Here is a 19,497-nt window from a genome sequence, read left to right on the forward strand (position 1 = left end):
CTTGCTTGTGAAGTCCAAACATTGGATTCTTTTTTGATTCATCATTTTCTGACGGGCATCTGCTTGTTGAGACTTGCGTGTTTTTTAGGGCCTAATCCTTTCCTCATTATAATCAATGACCAATATTTTGCCTTAATATACTACCTAACAATATTAATAAATCCAAATTGTCATGCCAAGCCATTCACTATCTCCTTAATTCAAGCCACTGAATAGATTCCCCCTCTAGAATCTCTAACACTTTCTCCTTGCCTGAATTAGTTTCAGAGAGGAATGTTTTTCAAGGCTGCGTGAAGGGAAAACTCTTAAATGCATCAGTGCTTTTTACACCAACAGTAAGAGAAGTCATGATGTATTATTAGATTACTTTATCATTTTCTTAGGTAAAAATCTTTTGCCATAGAGAACACCAGTGGAAGACACTAATTCACTGTGGTCCATTAAATGATCACACCAGTAACTTAAAACTTGCTAAGAGGTTTAAGCAAGCAGATAATGACCTAAACAGACTTACACTTAAAAATGGTGTTAATATTTCAGCTGTGCACACTTGCCACGTACAGTACTGTAAGCTTTTTGTTTTGGGGAGAAACACTAAATTAAGAATCATATAAAAAAACAAAAGCTAACCATGATTTGGGCATGTCCATTAGGAAAAGAACTTGAAGAATCTGCATTGATTGGATCCTGGCAATTTCTTAGTCGACATCTGAAAGCATCTTGAACCTGTGAAAACAATATCTTATACTGATTCTTGTGCAACAGCATGTACTCTACTCCTATTAAAGATTAAATTAAAGTGTATGGAATACAACGCACAACTTTATCATACTTAACAAGAAGTAAATATATAAATGCTTATTTCTGCCATTTCATACATTTGCTACATTTTGTGGATGCTGCAAAGTCTGTCAGTCTATCACACCAAGATCACAGACTTAAGTTTGCCTACAGACAGAATTAACTGGAAGTCTGGTACTCAAGCCAAATCTGTCTTGGGTGATAATATTTGGCTTTGTCTTATTGCTCAGTTTGGTATAAGTCTGATAGCAAGGTTAATAGATATACTATTAACCATTGCAAAATAAAATGTATCTTCTGCTTGATAAATATAAGATACTTGAAAGACAGCTCTTAACAGTTACTATAATCTGACACATAACACTCTCCTAATTATACTGTAAAGAACAACTCAGTTTGAAAGATGTTACTGATTCTAATCATAAACTGTAACACCATGTATAGGGAATCTCATGCATTTCTTCTAGGAGTGAAACTCTTCAGATAAGGTAAATATCTTCCGTGTGAGCACACGAAGAAAAACGGGCTGTTTGCACAGAGTCTGATTTCTTGAAACTAAAAAAGAAAAAGGAACTTCTTAGAAATTACTGCTTACTAAGATGATCCATAAAGTAAATTTGAAGACTTGTCCCTAAAACACAAGTATGTTTGAGGAATTATCTTTTCAAAGGCAAGGCTATTTTTACTTTGATTTTGGGAAGAATAGATGTCTAAAGAAATATTGTTAGGCAACCCTTTTGTCAGAAAGATCTGGTTCTACAGAAAGGCACATTCAAAAGAAAAATAGAGTTCCTGTTTGCTGACAGTAGAATGCAAACACGCTTTGCTGCTTTCTCACACGTATCACAGTAAGGACAGCAAGGCAACTTTTGGAATGGAAAGTATTAAAATGTGAATTTTCCAGAAATGTAAGTAGCCATCTTAGCAACCCATTTGCAAGATGTGACTTGGAAAACACGAACTTAGTTAGGTGACCTTGAATGAAAACAAACTACCATCTTTTCTTGTTTGAATAATAAGATACTCTCAATGAACTGCCTACAAAAACCTACATTCCATTTATTATCTGTCGAAATTACTTCATGTCTTAATCAGAATAATGAAAAGGGAGAAAATCGTGTTCCACTCATGGATATTTTGTGAACAGCAGAAGAGGATAATTCATTAATTGTTGCTGATGAAAAGCTGTCCCCTTTCAATACATCATACTCTACAGAAAGCTGTTTAAGAGCTTTTGCGAAAGGGAAAATGAAATAGAAAAAAATTATTTATTTTTGTAATTAGGAAGCATTATTTTGAAGTGCTCAACCCTTCAATGAGTAAGAGTACTCTGTAGTCTTGATAGGTGACTATAGTAGATGGAGGAAGACTAACATAGAGCAGAAAGAAGAATGAAGCAAGGTGGGAAGATTTGGATTTATTTTAAAGCACCAAGACTTCCCATATGTGGCAGGGTAATATAAAGTGTACCTGACCTGTATCATGACTCAGATTCTAATTTTACGTGCTACGCTTGCTGTAGTTTTCCATGTGTTTGACATTAACTTAATTTGGCATCTCCCAGTTGCAAATTTAATCCAAGTCTTCTCTCACTTTATCAATGCTGAAGTCAGGTCACACTTCAGAGTTTTACGCTCTTAGACACTGGCTCACTGATTTCACAAAAAAATAGAATAAAAACGCCCTCCCTGCAAAGCATCCCTAACTGTGCTGATTCTCGTCTCAAGCCTCATGATGCTTGACACCAAAGCACTATTATTCCAGAACATACTGTGTGATCCCTCACCCTGTGCAGTGACCCTCCTTATTTTTGGGACTCTGTGTTCTTGAAGCTTCCCCAGTTCAGATAGCTCCAGAGATCTCCAGAAACTCATCTGTAATAAAGCCCTGAATCTTGATGTTAGGATTCTTTTAAATGTGCATGTGTCTTACACTGTTTCTGAAGTGCAAGCAGCATATGATTTGAACATGTTAACAGAATGTCAAATGTAGCTGTATCCATCATACTGACATATGTTGCAACTTCTAGGTGTCCTTACACAACTCGGAAATAAAAAGGCTGAACTTCCTAAATACCAGCTTCTTTTTCTAAACTGCTTGTTCAGTCTTGTTGTTTGAGTATGTAAAGACTGTGCTTTCTTTACATTTTACTTTGAAACATAATCTTGTTCTCCCCCCTTTTTAACATCAAGTTACAAGATTTTCTTAGAGCCAGGCGGAGCAGGAGAGACAGATGTGATGAACGTGCGAGTACCAGGGAAGTGGTTTCCTTAGCAACAGTAACCAGCTCCAAGCTTTTTAACTTACCCTCTCCCTACTCATGCACTCTTTATTTTTCTCCTGCAATACAGAAATGTGGGCTTTAGACGCCAACGATGCATTTAATCCAAATGCTCTCTAGTCAGCAGAGCACAGCAAAATAAGAACATACATGTGGGTTCCTCCCATCAACAGCAGTAACAAGAGGTACTCAGTGTGATTCAAATTAGCTTTAGAGCATCTCATGTTCAAGCAGGTCAGGTCGTTTTGCTCTGATGGAGAAGCTTCAGCACTACCCTCTCCTATCATTCTTTGTTCCGTGACACATACTTCACATCTTCCAACGCCCAATTAAGTGTTTAAACAGCAAGAAGAGGAAAAAGAAATACTAGGCTTTCTGGGATAAGAAGGCAACACAAAGCAATAATAACTAACTCTTACTTTGCATTTTTCTTTCCTAATTTCCGAATGATTTATAAGAGGTCTTATGCTTAAGAAGTAATATATTGATCTTAGAAGTTAGGAAACAGAAGTATTGAAAGATTTAACATCTTTCCAAAAGACTCGAATTGGTGGAGGGCAGAAATAGACACAACACATCACTTAGTTCTCTTCTAGTTGTATGTCTTAGTGAACATCCCCAGCTTCCTACTGGAGCCCCTTCAGCTGCAAATTTTCAATGTAGCGTACTAGAGAAAGTGAAAAAATGTCTCCATCATTTATGTTTATATCAATATAACAGAGGAAAAATGAGGGGTTTATATATACGACTTTGTAAGTCTCTGTCTTTTTGTGATGTAATGATGATAAAGGCATAGTAAGGCAGGGCTGTCCTCTTCTTTGTTTGAATTTTATGGTGATACATTCCACCCGATATTTTTTTTCCTGACAGTCAGAACTATTGTTTCTCCTGTGCTAGTGGTCTATAAATATTAGATCAATCCTATAGGCTATAACTGAGATAGCTTTGTAGCTGTCATCAAGAGTGACAAGTATGTTGGCAGGGTTTCCCTGACAGGCACTGGCAGAGCAAAATGCTTTTGCAGACAACAGAAAGTAACAGACCATTCTTTCAGCTGGGGAGGTACCCTGTGCAATGCACAGACTGCATTGAACACTGTGCAAGATGGCCACTCTCTTGGCTTGTACTCACATACGGGTCTCGAGCTGGAAAGCCAGATTCTCTAGAGCCAGACTGAAACATAGCTTACTGGAGTTACTTCTCTTTCTGTGTAGGAACTTGTTGCAGTAAGCAATTCTGTCTTTACTGCTGCAGACTGGTCCAGATAAGTGCAAACTATACATGTTTTTGAAACAAAAATTGTTTCAAGTGTATCAACTTTTACATCTTTGCTGTTCTTGAAGAACTTTCTACTCATTTTCTTTTCCCATATGCAAAAGATTACCTTAATTAGTTTCTCAAGTGTTGTTACCCAGATTACAATTTAAATCTGGAGGACTTTACAAGATTCAATGTGTTCTGTCAAATAGACTTCAAACAGCAATATGCCTACGCTTCTTTGTCTTCCACCACCAGCACAATCTTCATCTTGACTGGAGAAAATCTACTCATTAGTGAATGTTGTCTCTGTACATTTATGTCTGCCTAAGTTGTCATGACTGAAGAAAAAACTGCTTCCCTTTTTGATAATGGACAACCTTATCAATTCTAGGTGCTTTTTGGGCCTCACTGGGAAATTTTCTCATGAGGTCATTTTTTAAAATACCATGTAGACAGATTGACTAGCTATTTTATCAAATGCCTTTCTTCAAGAATTTCAGTGTTAGGACCAGGAGGTGTAACTGTTGAGACTGGCTTGCAGGAACAACTCCTTTATGTAGTTAAATGAAATAACAAGTCTTTGCAGTTAGATGAGATATGTATCTGTGATTTGCTAAAACAGCAGTGAATAAAATAAATCATAACTAGCTGATTGCCTACACACAAACAACTAAGATTCAAAATTCATGTATAAACATCTTTCTAAGCAGACATTTTTGTGTTCTGTTTGCACTAGAACAAGTGAGTTAAAAGTGGTTCAAGTCAAGGTACCCTACAAATTTGAAAACTGAGTTTACTTATAGAAAAGCCTAATTACACCCGTAACATCACAGTCTGACCTGTGAGTAGGGTCAGACAAGAATATTTCCAGCAGATGTTCAGCAATATCAAAGCATTTCCTGGGAATTAAGCATTTGCAGCAAAGAGCTGTCATTACAGCAGGGAATCTGTCTTGAATTCAAGGCTTGGGGAATAGTGGAAGATGCTCATTCAATTTCATCTTAAGTGGTCAAAATATTTTTTTCCAAATAATCTCCTGCATTACTGTATTGAGGCAGGCTTTAATGTCTGATTTCTTTTGTTTGTTTTATACAGTGCTATGCTACGTCACTTTTAGAATTTCTCATGGATTTTGGTCTGCTTTTTGATGAAATCAATGACTGATAAACCAGATATGTGTTGCAACCTCTCTGCTTCCTCACAGAGGACAAAAGGAAATGGAAGTAGGACACGAGGAAATGGAATGAAACTGCTTCAGGGGAAGTTCAGTTCAGACATTCAGAAAATGTTCTTCACTGAGGGGCTGGTTGGACACTGGAACAGGGTCTTCAGGGAAGTGGTCACAGCACCAAGTCTCTCAGAGTCTAAAGAGCGTCTGGACGATGACCTTAGTCATCTGGTTTATTTTAGGTAGTCCTGCGAGGAGCACAGAGTTAGACTCAATCCTTATAGGTCCCTTCCAACTCTAGATACTCTATGATTCTATGATTCTACAAAAGACAGTGCAGTTTATACTGCTTTGTTTTTGAAGGTTTCATCTGTAACCTTGAGTTAAATATATATATATTTTAAAATGAAAACGGTTGCTCAAGACAGTAAGTGGGAGGTGGCATGCCCATGGACTAACTAATATATCCCAATGGAAATACAAATTTCATGGACAGGAAAATCAGTATGGAACTACCATTCTTTCCACTGAAAATAGTTGCAATGTCTTACCATTTTACTAAAAGTATATGTGAAATGATGGCTTTCAGTTCTACAGATGAGAATGCACTTTTTCACAGATATAAATAGTATGAGGAAAGAAAATGCTGCAGAAAATAAGGGCACAGATCTGCCAGCAAAGCTGTTGCGTTACTGTTCTCAAATATATCTCAGTAAAAATATAGGACTAGTTAGCAGATTAGAAAGGTTAGAGAAGCTGTCACCAGAGTCAGGTTAAAGAGCACTTGTGTGGTAGCTTTGACATCAGATTTCAGTGGTGATGAATTCTGCAGTGGGTGGCACTAAGCAGTGAAGGGCAAGCCGGGGTACTAGCTTTTCTTCACTGTTCTCATAGCATTCATCTGTCTTCATCCTCAGTCCTCACAACTTAAGTATGTTAAGTATGTACCTGAGTTTGTAGAAATGGAATGGCAGATCTTCACCAACATAACACCTCATTTCCTTGTGCCCTCTTTCAGAGACGTTATAAGCAGAAATCATTTTGTGTTTGAATCAGTTTAGAGACTGTAAAAAACTAGCTTTTCATCTTCAGGGAAAGAGCATTTATGTTAGCAGTTCTCTATACTCACAATATTGGGAAAGCCCAACACTTAAAAATAAACTGAACTTGGGAAAGATTAAAAGCTGCTTTTAATTAAGTGGCTACAATTTTATACTTAAGCTGACATTCTGCACCTGGAATCAAATGATCTTCCCCTTCTCTATTTCATTTGTTCCTCTACTCTCACCATAAAAAATTTTTCTCTTTCTACAAAATATATTTCCTCAGAGAAAGCTGTATATAACATTAAAGAGCAGTTGAGATATTAACAGGATCACAGCCCTTTAGAAAACTGGGAAGCCATTCCTCACCTCCCTTCGGAGAACACAATGGACCATGACAATAACAAAGCCTTGTAATGAATCAAATACTGCAAAAAGTATCTGAAATAATATTGATCTTTTGTCTGTCATGGCCAGAACTGCAGACATCCAAGTCAGCGCCAGAAGTGGCAACACCACACAGGAACTCCAAAGGGATGCCCTATTGAAAAAAAAAGAGAAAAGCAGCATTGGCATGTTGTAAAAAATGATTAAAAGCTCACTATTAAAATAAAACATATTTAAGGACGGCACTTTATCAAGTTAACTTGAAAATCACAGACAAGAATGTAACAGTGTCGGTACTTTATGTTCTAAAGAATATCCTGTATTCAGTTAATAAACACGGTTGCAATTTTTTTTGTTGTTAAAAAGTATTTAAACATGCTCAGCACTTTATACAGTGTTAGCAAACACAGTTGTCATCATCAAACTTTTGTCTCACATGCACTGTATAAGATTTGTAACAAGAAGATGTAAATGATCAGGACTAACATGGCATTACTGGCGGTGGTGGCTGACAAAGCTGTTGTTGAAACTACTCCACACTTGGCACATTTGAGCGTCAAACCGCTATGAGGCTCACTCATCTGACTGCAAACAAACAGAACACCCACAAAAAGAACAAAATATTGAATTGTCACCAAAAAACGTTGCTACTGAAATTTAGCTTTTAAATATGATGTCATGCAGAAAAGGTAAGTAGACTTATTCAGGATGAATGCTCTATGTTGTTGCAAAACTGTACTTTGTATTTTACATTATTGTTATCTTTAAATGTTAATGCTATGGGGCTTCATTTCATGCAGACTCCAGTTCTTCCATTTCAGCTAAAAAAGGCCCCAAATGCGCAGAGATCAAAGCTGCTCAGTACACTAAAGTAAACATAAGCACGTGCTAGGATAGACACACAAAGTGAAATCCCTCTATTCAGACCTGTTAGAAGACTGCAGTATCCAAACTTGCTCGAGAAAGAGTAAAAGACACTTAAAGGAGGAGTATGAAGTATGTACAATTGCAGAGCATTAATAGGGAAAGAAACCTGCAAAATGTATTCAAGCATCAAATCAGTATGGGCGTACTGTACAGTCAGATTTGTACTAGTGATCTGAATGGCCCACTAACATCTGGAGTGATTTTATTCATTCTGTATGAAGGTCTGAATACAGGGCTTGAAATGTATGGAATCTGATGAAATAAATATCAGTTGGTACTAAAAAAAGTGTGACCTGTTTTGCATTTTAATAAAACACAGTACACAAGCATTAAGCTCAAAGTATTTTGTATGGACAATTGTACCTCGGCACCTGTCAGAAGAGTTAAAAGGCAAAACCTGGAATTTAGTTTTTCTTTTACATGGAGCATGCATTCAATTTCCTGAGTCGATTCACAGTTGAATAAATAAAGACTTTTGCTATTCCTTCTCTTTCTGCTTTCAGAACCACAGCTGACTGAGATGTGACAGGGAGGGCGCTTTACCTATTCCCAGCTGGAAAGTGGCCAACATGGTTAAGATATGTAACACTTCATTTTTTTTCTCCCAGTTATTTCAACCAACGGAACTAATTTTCATCGCCAAACCCAGCATTCACAAGATTTTTAACATACTGCCCAAAACAACACTGAACTCCAGTGGTTTCCATTTTGATAAAAAAATGACGACTTTCCATAAAAAAGTGCAGTATATTTACCATAAAAATGCAGGTTTTTCCATAAAAAAAACCAGTGAGAACCATGACCTTGTATAAGGTGATTGTGGGCTGTGAAAGGAACTCAGTGTATACATATCAGTTTTCACTAATTAAAAATCTACATTAATGAATGAACTAGAAAAATGCCTTGGGTAAGCTTAACCTAAACTTGGTAAAATACTTTCCATTTTTTCTTGGCAATAGTTCAACGTTATCAGACTAGATTATTATCTTTACCTCTATAGATTTGTTCTGAATCATGCAAATAACAGAACTTGATGTGTATATAGACCAAATATAATCTTTCTGGCTGGGCATATATGTGTGCTGCTCCTAATGCAAAGAAAACAATTGATATCCATCAAAACACTTGTTGATTCTCCATATGCTTATTAAGGTGGAAAAAGCCATATGGAGTTAGTACATTTTGCCCCATTCACTGCTTTAAACCCTACAAAAATGATTTCTACAACTGAACTTTTGACTGAACTGACTAAAGTCCAATGTTCGCCAGAAAGAATAAAGTTGCCTTCCTGAGTGTGGCTGGCAAGACATATTTGAGAAATGAACGACAACCCCCTTTGTACTGGAGGTCAAATGCTTTCCCAGTTTCTGTGCCCCAATGAAATGACTCAGGACTCTTAACCTGCCAAGTAGTATCAAGGAATGCTGTTGCCAAGCCACCGTCTCATATTATCACAAAAGTTCAGATTGTTTCTCGATTAGGGCATCTACATGCTTTCCCAGAATAGCTGGATTGTGTCTGACAGAATGATTTCTAGTTCTTTGCCCATTTACTTTAAAATAAAATACCTCTTTACTAGGTTGCACACTGTTAGAAAGCAAGTTACTTGCTTTGTCAGGATAGTATATTATAAGCAAATAGATTTGTATAGCTGACAATTGAGTAGCTGAAAAAAAACACTATTCAGTTAAATCTAAGCTTGGATGTCCTTAGAAAATGTGCAAAGCAAACCCTGAAATCACTGGAATTAGCGCAGATGTGAATTTGAATCGGTGATTATTAAGTTATTATTACTCTTGAGATAATTTGGGTACAATTATAATATTCTAGATTTCATCAATGTTATTACACAGTTAAGAATGTTGATGGAGCAATGTAGACAAAAGTAAGGTTAAGAATTTAATGCTTCCTAATGAAAAAAGAGGAAAAGATAAGAAACAAAATGAAAGTTTTGGTACATATTTGTCGGAATAATTACAAAAGAGCTGAAAACCAGAAATATTTAATTGAATTAATACTAAACACACATCACACCAGCCGAAGTATTATTCATAAATTTGCTCATCTAACCACTGAATTGAACTTACTAGGAATGCTACTGTTAGTGAAATAGTAAACTAATTCAAAGTGAAGCTGTGATAAATTTACCCATAGCAGTAATATACAGTAAAACAAAGATATAATTTCTTATCATTGCTAGAAATGCAGATACTGGTGGTGTTAACTACACGCTGGTCCAAAAGACAATACTAGAACATGTAGCTGTACAAAACAATTATGCAAAATTTAAAAATACTTTCATAATCATTAAGAAGGTGATCATGCATTTGTGAAATATTTTTCTCCAGTATGGAATGAATCTAGATTTGCTGCTGCAGTACTTCAAAACATTGTCATCCACTGAAAAACAGTTTCTGATACCCCCGCTGTCATAATCCTTTCTTCTCATGATAACAAACAGAATTTGAATGTAAATGCAAGTAAATAATCAATAACACAGAATTTCCATTTACTTTTTTCTTTTTTTTGCTTTTAAAACATGTTTTTTTTACTTTGAAATTCTGTTACACCAATTTAGAACATGCATCTATGTAGATATGGATGTAAGAACAAAGGCAAATTTTTCACAAAGTCAGAAAAGCAGAATAGGATTGACCTCAGTAAGGGATATATTGCTATAAAATGTATTTTGTAACAGTTTACATAAATGAGTAACATTTCCCACCATAGTAAAGAAAGTTGACACCTAGACAAAAATAATCAGTTCCTTCAGTACATACAGTTCATAAAACTGTTATCCTAACTGTAACAACTTTACATGTGATGTGACATTCTTGTGAAACCTCTGCTGAGATTTATTTAATCCTCATTATTATTAACTTAATACTGCTGTACTTGTGTTTTATTATGTTTAGTTTGTTTAGTTGCATTCCCTCAGGATAATGCAACAGCAGATTTTGAGATGAATGGAAGCTGTTAGACACACTGGTACACTGATATAACAGTTCAAAGCAGAATCAAAAGCATTTTTGGTGAATATCTGTAATTAAAAATTGATGATACAACTTTAATAAGTTTTAAAATAACCCAATTCTGCTTACCCCGCTCTGTGTTTGAGCTTTTTATCTAGGATTCCATCTCTGGAAACAAGTTTATTAAATACCAAAATGCCAATCACCATGTTGACCTGTCAAATAGAAAACAAAGAGTTGATCTCTCAGTGCCTGAAAGAAAATATTTTACCCTGTTACTTCAGAAAAGTGCTCTTAGAGGCCTTCAAAATGCCTTCTGTTACCTTTCCGATTATTCCCTCAGAAACTGCGTAACACTGTCCCTGAGCACACCAAAAGTGCGTATTCTCAGATGTGTCACACATACACACACTGCAACAGGCTTATTTTTGAATCTTGAATTATGCCTGGTATCAAGTTACACACATACACGTCTGCTGGCCACAAGCTTGAGTAATAGAGCTTTGAGATTTCCTCAGTTTCAACTGCAATGCTATACCCTATTCCAGGAAAACCACTGCACTTGAGTGGTGCGCACAGGGAAGAGCTAGGAAGGGCACACGATGACCGTAACCGTCTTCTTTTTTAAGCATTTAAGGCCCATGTGTGTGTTCCCACTTCTGCGGAACCAGCCTGTGGTTTTCCATATCCTCCTGCACATTAGTCATTCTCTGTGTCATTCACCAAAATGCCAGTCTTGAGCCTTGTTTGACTGCAGTTTCATTTTTTTTGTGGGCCAGATAAATGCCTAGGGTAAGTCTGTTTAGCTCCATTAAAGTAAATGCTCTTATGATCACATACGTGGGTTGAAGACCTAACCCCCCAAAAAATCAAGTGTTTCAGCAGTCAGACTTTGGCATTCCAAGGACTTACTAATGGCATTTAATGGACAACTTAATGACTGTTATTATCTATTTGTACTATTGAACTGAACTCTATGAACTTGTCTCTGGATGGCCCTGCAAAGAGGTAATACTGTGTTTTGAATCTATTAAATAAATGTTCCTTATTTTTTTAATTAGAAAAAGGTAATCTTTTTTTCCTTTCAAACAGATTTTTCAAGACCTGTGCCAAAATAACTAATTGTTGCCAGTCTGTTCTGCCAACTCCTTTCCAGCTTTTCTTATTATCACTTTATTTTCAGCATTTACATTTTTCAGCTGATATTATAGAATTCTTTCGCTTCGTACACTTAGGCTTAAGTGGCTGCATGGAACAGCTCCTTCCACGGCTACTAGCTAATGGGAGGGCAAACTGCAACTGTGAACTTCAAACATCTCTGAACAAAGCTTGCCGAATACACAGAGAACATACAGTTCCATGTGAAAATTATGACTGGCTTTTTGTAAACATCCTTGGCTCCTCTATCATGATGGGGACTGTGAGTTGTACAAAAGGATCCTGGCTTGACTCCAGGCAATGATGAGACAAACGCTATGGGAGTAGTAAACATCCATTTCAGGGAAATCTGTGTAGCTAAAAGGCTGTATCTTTGATGTCTACTAAGACTGATTCCCTTCTACAAGGGAAAATCTGAAATAACTGTGTTGATAGAGCTATCCTAGTATCAAACTGGTGGAGCAGAAAGGAGAATTATGTTCAAAATCTGTAAGGGAAAAACACTAAACAAATTATTGTACAAAATCCATACAGACTCTAGAGCAGATGACTGATAGCCGATGGCACTTGGAGGGTGCAATTCATCTTACCCTGAAGCAGACACCTAAAATACTTCCGATGGTTTGAGCCCTAAAAGTGCATATTTTTCTCCACTGACAATGAAATATGGCTGGGATAACTAGCTTAGATGCAGAAAACTACATTGCAGATGTCTACAGTTGGGCAAAGTGATTCCTACACCTCAATGCATTTCCAGAGATATAGAACATTAATACACAAATGAGTAACATTTCCCAGCTATGACGATTTTTTTCTTTGACTTCAAAAGCAGTAGCCATGGAGAACTTGCTGGCTGCTTCCACTCCTCCTGTTGCTTTTGCTGGCACAGTGATACACTGCCAAGCAGCACTCTATCAAGACTGTCACTGAACTTCACAAGGCAGTGACAATTGCATAGATGCTACTGATGGCAACCCAGTGACGCCTGTAACAAGTTTTCTGTGCCACCAATCAGTACATTGTTCTTTCGAAGTTTAGTGTCTAAACATGGAGAGAAAACTGATATAAAGATGCGATACAATTTAATGAATCATGCATTTAAAATGCTGAAGGTATATTAAACAATACTGAGCTTGGTATTTACAGCAAAATGTAATGCTACTGTATAGCTAAGCCTTTATAATTTAAATAGCATATTCCATCATTTCATATGAAAATACTGGAAATTATATTAATGTTTACCAAGACAACAGCAGCTGCAGGTCCAACGAAAGCATAAAGTAGCCCTCCTTCAAGAGACAGCCAACAGCTGGAAAGAACATTAGAGAAGAACTAACACAAATTAATGATAAGTATAATGCATTACCAAGAAAGCATCAGTAATTGCTACGGCATGAGATTTTTCTAGTGTGTGTCCAGTCCCACGTGTAGAGATTCATACGCACACAAAAAAGAAGGACTCTGCTGAGATGATGGTATAGAGGGTTGAAAGTTATTTCCATTACCAACTATTAATGTTTCAAAGTTTCAATGATGTGATTTATACGTATGCGGAAATGCCTAAAATGTATTACAAGTATAGGAGAAAATAAATTGGCAAATTGTTATTTAATCTCCTCTAACCATGGATGATGAATCAACTGAACAGGACTTGCCATGTAGGTATCTGAAAACATTCCTAGGTTACAGGTCTATACTTTAAGCTATGAAAGGTAAAGTACCTGTAACGTAGAACTTTGGTAAAACCAGGTTTCTATATATTTTCGCTTATGTCATTCAGTAATTGCCATTAGGACTAGGTCTTACAGACAATATTCCCATTAAAGAAAAGTCGTACATGAACTAAATGTTCTGTGTTCTCTGGAACATTTTGCAAACTATTTAAATGTATATTTTAAAGCATCTGAAAACTGTATTTTCTGGTAAGCTTGCAAAGTTTGTCATATTGCATCAGGGCTTTCATTGCAAACCATCAGATTTCCAAACACAGAGCTCTTACAGAATCAAATTCTAAATATTTGATCACCATGATGTAAAGCTTTCCATAGCTGCAAAAGATCAGGAGCTTCACACCCTGAAGCAAATGCAGCTGTGCTATTTTCCCAGTGATTACATATTCAAAGAACTGCATGTCTTTTTGAATGCATGATCACACCTACCTATAAGACAACCCAAGTATATGCACTCACATAATTTACTTGGATCTTACATCCAGAAACATTCACATCAGAACCATACATATCTTCTTTATTTTCCAGTACTGTTTTTGTACTTTCAGAAACTGAGTAAATTAAATGCAAGCACATCATAATATTAATGGTCTGTTGTGGCTGGAATTCTGACTGCAAAGAACAAAAGTGTTTCTCATTGCAATGAAGCCATGTGAAATCTGACATATGAACACAATTTCATCAGGGAGATAAGTTCTGGAATGATAAATTGATGCAAATAGTTCAGATTTACTTCACTGGTAGAAAGGTAATACATGTCAGGCTATTCTACATCCTACCTCAAAAATCAACTACAACAATAATGTTCAATTTACTTTTATAATGTAAAGACGAATGCTTTCAAAATTTTCTGCAATTTTTCTTGCTATTTTTCCAAAAATTAGGTTATTTATAGTGAGAGTCTGAGAACATGGGCTTTTGAGGAGGAATGTATTCACAGTTCATTTCCCTACCAGCACGAGCTTGTAAGTTTAGTGAAGATGGCCACTCTGCATAACTAAGACATGTAATTAAAATGCTCATGTTTATTTGGAGATAGAAATATCAGTTCATAGAAATTGTTGACACATTGTATTTGAAACATAATTTCAGTTACCTGTGCTGAAAAACCGCTCAACATGGGTTTTTTTTTAAATAAAGTGAAAGCAGTTTCTACTAGAAAAATCTTTAAGACTAAGGGAGAATTTTTCCCTCCCTGTACCATGCTCTCAGAAAAAAAGGCCTATTCAAAAGAGTGACTTCCATTTAGAAGCAGAGCTGAAAAAAATGTAGAGGTTGTCTTCTTTTCTTTACAGAATATGAGTTTTTAACAATCTAGATTTTCAACAACATGTGACGTGATTATCGCAACGTATTCAACATCTACCAATTGATGACTCTGAAATGCACTTTTTCCCAGTTGTTTTCTGTTGAGGACTTTCTGAAGACAGATTCTCAGGTGTCTTCTTTTACCATAAGGTAACTGTTGTAAATTTTTTACTATTTTTTCCTTTTTCTCTTTTTTCTTTGCTCTGATAGCTTTTTTTGTATACTTTATAGTAGTTTTTATTTTGTTCTTCTCTTCTGTCTTCTTTCTTCCTGATGCCCACTTAGCAGAAAGCCATATAAGCGGACTTGTATTTAGAGTATCCACTAGAGGTTTTATGGGACTAAGTTACATGGTCGTAAAATTCTGCTGAGTAGTGAAGTATCTGCAGGCTTGTTCCTATGTCCTGTACGTTTTGTGAGTTGTTTGATGCTCTCCAGGAGAATAGTTCCTTCTCTTAAGAGAACATGACTATGACAGAATTTTATTTTTTGCTCATATAACAAATTCCTCGAAGTTATCTGCAGTGCTCATTAAAGTATAGCACTGTATGTAAACACGAGTAGGTCACGCAGGTTTATTAACAATAACTTGCAGTAGTGGTACTTTAATATCTCTGATCATCTGAAGAGACAGCAATACTTATTAGACTCACAGAAATAGTTGGAAATAGCAATCCAGCTTTCAGATACACAAATCTTTTTCAAATATCCTGAAATATCTAAAAGCTTGTCACTGTGGGGTTTTTTTTATTTTTAGGAAATCCATTCAGCTTCTATATCTCCATCCGTACAAGTGTCTGTGCAAAACAATTTTCATAAGTAGTTTTAAATGTACAGTAATATAACTGTCTAATAATTAAGGCTGAAAGAAAAAGATAGAAATCAGAAGCTGTTGATCACAGAATTTGTTCTAGCATGAACAATTCAAGACACGCCCATCAGTCATATAAGGTATGAAACTGAAATCTGCTTTGAAGATCCTTGGGTCTTCTCCATTTCTGTCAATCTCTTCATGTGTGGGGCTATTGAACTGGAATCATTCCTTCATTTTCACTGTCAATATTCTCCATTTGGAAATGCCTTTTTCATAAATAGCGTCTTACAAACCGGAATAGTTTGCAACAGGACGCATTTCTGATAGCAGCATGTGTGTAACTGATTGCAGCCAAACAGGCCAAATACAGTGTAAGCAGTTAAAAAACTCACACCAGTACTTTAGGTATGGGAGGAGGAGCAGGACAGGAGCTCTGCTTTCACACAGGCCCACAGCTGTTATATGACACCATTCTTTCTTGGTTTCTAGAGTGGGACAGCACAGCAGTTGGTGACAGAGGAGGAATCTCCATTCCTTGCACTCCCCGTTTTCCTTACGTAATTCTGATGTTAAATGCCAAGAAAATGTATTTTCAAATAAGATGAAAACGCTGTATTGTGGTTCTGTTTGTCCCTTGTACACCTCCTTTTCTGCTTTTGTCCCACGGTACTGTGTCAGCTGATTTTGGGTCCTAGGAGAGGAGCTGTTACATGTACCTTTTTTAATTTCCAGGTTACCCTTAATGAATGATTTGTTGCTTTGTTTAAATATTTCAGTAAATCCTCTTTTAAAAATGCATTTAGCCCAGGAAGGAAGCAGGAAGCAACACTAACTAAAGCAAGTAGTCACACATGGATGATTTCAGTAGAGTAAGTGCAATGGGACTGATCCTGCAAGGGACAGAGCTACAATCCCGGTGGGGTCTGGACGTTGTAATCTTCTGATTTGTAATTCTCTCAGCCTAAATGGTTCTCCAGTCCTGGTTCAAGGACTAAATAATAAAAGCGCCAGCAAGATGAGCACATATTAGTTAGAAAAAATGTCAGAGGAGCAGGACCTCAATATAACTCACAAAAGATGGCTAAGACCATTCTTTCACTAACAATTGCCAACTATGAGTGCTGGCCCACAGTTACACACTTCAATTAGGTAAGCCCTTCCTCATTAAAAAAATGGAAGACGCGCATTGTGACAGTTCAAAGCTGAAGAACTTGCTGATTAGAGCAGGTATTCAGGAGGAGATATGTTTTTCAATCCTTATCCACCCAGAGCTGGAGTGAGGGCTTGAAGCCTCCTCTTCCTCCATGTGCTAAAATGGTGGGACACACAGGGCAAGGAGGGGGAATCCTGACCTCACTCAGTGACGATGCTAAGGAGAATAATTAAATATTCTTTCAGGCGAGGACTTGATCTAACTCATCCACATCTCTGATGAATTTCCTCATTACCAGGCTACAGAGTCATATTTCTTCTCTTTCTGTCCAGATCCATACTTAGTTTCTTATGCAATGTGAGGAGAGCTCCAAAGAGGACGACCGAAGGAAATGCACTCTTGCATACATAACGTCTCAGTGGTTGGAGTACTCTGCTGGCAGAACGGACTCTCAGCCCAAGCTCCTTCTTCAGCAGGAGACAACCGAAGGGCAGCCTCGCTGAAGAGTGAACTTTCCAGGGTGCTAAATACGCACTGTAACCAGCCAGCTGGCTAAACAGGAACTGTATTAACAAAATGTAAATGAAGTACACAGATTTCTTCCTCACTGCCTCTCAGGTACAGCCCAGTCCGGGATATGGGCTGGATCAGGCACACAGGAGAGAGAGAGTGAACAGGAGAGCTATTTCGAGATTTCTGCGGTGCCTTGGCTCCAAGCAGCCCAGGGACATTGAAGCTGAGGTCCTTGCTTGGTGGGCCAAAACCTGAGTGCGAAAGACACTCTTGTCTGTACAATTTTAGACATGTTTAGAGGTTGGTGAAGGCTAGCCATAACATTTAATGTTCTCTTTGGTAAATGTTAGGTGTCTATAAATGTTAGGTGCTGAGCTCAGTCCAAGACCGGCATATGGTTTTCTCTTTGTTCTTTTGTGGACCACTCAGTGACTCTTAGGGCAGTTCCAAGTGTGAATGAATACCTGTAGAGCCTTTAGACTATGCTATGTAATTCCTAATGTGTATGACAGTCTTGTTAATTAAAAACATAATTTATCATTTCAGATTGACTTACTAATGAGCTGTTCCATATCCTTTTGTCTTGGTAAAGCCTATGGATATTGCAACCACTAATGCTGGTAAACCTGAAAAAAACCAGAACAGTAATAAACATTAGATGCTGAGCAAAATATTGCTGTTCTGCCTGGACAAAAATTGACAGGGCAAGCTAATGTAAAATGGATAATTTTACATGGAATGAATCATTTAATGAAGCACGGTGCTATTGCAGGACTTGTTTTTCTGAAGCACTGGCAGGGAGGAGGACACTGTTTTCTGCCCACGGTGCACCACATTGATGTAGCTAAATTACTGGTACATTTGACAGGTCTTAAAGTTAAATAGGAAGAGGCTTCATAAATATTCAGTGCACGTTTTTTTTTGTTTTATTCTGATTTCCTGATATTACACTACTTTGCTGAAAATCTAAAATTTTGTTAAAATATATTTATAAAAGAATGCTGCAATATACACCAGCATAGCCTGAGATGAAGTGGAAAGGCTCCTATCATCATAGTTTTTCTTTTAGCAATGTGCTGTCTACTATCATTCGGGTTTACTGAGGGAAATGATTATGTTCTTGACATTGTCACTGCATTAAATGTTTCATTCCCATGATTCTGAGGAAATGAATTTTATGAACTTACCCCATCCAAGGCACAGGAAACGTTTCCTTATGAGCCGTGTCCTAATTTTTCCAGTAACAGCCATGTATGACTGCCACGCTTCTGTCAAAACCCAACAGAATGAAGCTAAGAAGAAGAAGTGTAAAAATGCAGTGGTTGTGGTGCAGATGCCCTGCAGGGAGCAAAGAGAAGCTCATGCTGAATACTTAGGGACACTCATTTCTCTTTTCAATTCAAAGACTTGTCATACTCTATCATCTTGACCTTTATCCTTAGCATCAACTCCCCCTTTATGATGTGACGGCCACAAAGAGAGAGTGAAAAAAAGAGAGATGTTGATGGGGATTAGCCAGAAGAGGTTTTGACTATTTTCCCAAACACTGAGTGTGCTGAGCAGGGACAAAGAACACAAAATAAATAATGCCACCAGATTTTTCTCTATACATTGACTTTGACCAGAAATCGTCATAAAGACATTGTGGCAAGCAAGTTACAGAGCTACTGATTACAAAATCTCACAGAGCTGAATAAAGAAAATGTGGGGATACAAATGCTTCTAATTGCCAGTTATATTTTCTTTCCCTCCATGCAGAAAGATCCTGACTGTAAATCTGAATTTTAAGAAACAGATTAAGTTTGATTTGTTTGATTCTTTATTTAAATCTTCTAGAACATCAATCTATTGGAATACACTGCCTGAGATCTTTTTAGTCAGATTTAAGTATCATAACCTTAATAATTACCCTGGATATTGTTTTTATGGGTGTCAGTCATTTGTCATATGAGAAGTATTTTGGGCACATGCAATCGGCTTTC

General features: G+C 37.0%; 1 protein-coding gene across 8 annotated transcripts in view; it reads right to left on the minus strand.

Annotated features, from left to right (window-relative positions):
• The window catches only part of ADGRB3 (adhesion G protein-coupled receptor B3), a 474,460-nt gene that overhangs the window by 25,474 nt on the left and 429,489 nt on the right, over positions 1 to 19,497 (minus strand). For 7 of the 8 annotated variants that reach the window (XM_075414589.1, XM_075414591.1, XM_075414590.1 and 4 more), the window contains 7 exons: positions 18,703 to 18,853; positions 18,072 to 18,141; positions 13,240 to 13,306; positions 10,969 to 11,054; positions 7,427 to 7,525; positions 6,923 to 7,094; positions 631 to 726 (listed from right to left, as the gene is read on the minus strand). In XM_075414589.1, the coding sequence (XP_075270704.1) occupies positions 631 to 726; positions 6,923 to 7,094; positions 7,427 to 7,525; positions 10,969 to 11,054; positions 13,240 to 13,306; positions 18,072 to 18,141; positions 18,703 to 18,853 (741 nt within the window). The remainder of the gene's footprint in view (positions 1 to 630; positions 727 to 6,922; positions 7,095 to 7,426; positions 7,526 to 10,968; positions 11,055 to 13,239; positions 13,307 to 18,071; positions 18,142 to 18,702; positions 18,854 to 19,497) is intronic. The other variant, XM_075414595.1, reaches the window with a different exon arrangement.

Source organism: Opisthocomus hoazin, chromosome 2 (genome assembly GCF_030867145.1).
Source record: "Opisthocomus hoazin isolate bOpiHoa1 chromosome 2, bOpiHoa1.hap1, whole genome shotgun sequence".
Taxonomy (NCBI): domain Eukaryota; kingdom Metazoa; phylum Chordata; class Aves; order Opisthocomiformes; family Opisthocomidae; genus Opisthocomus; species Opisthocomus hoazin.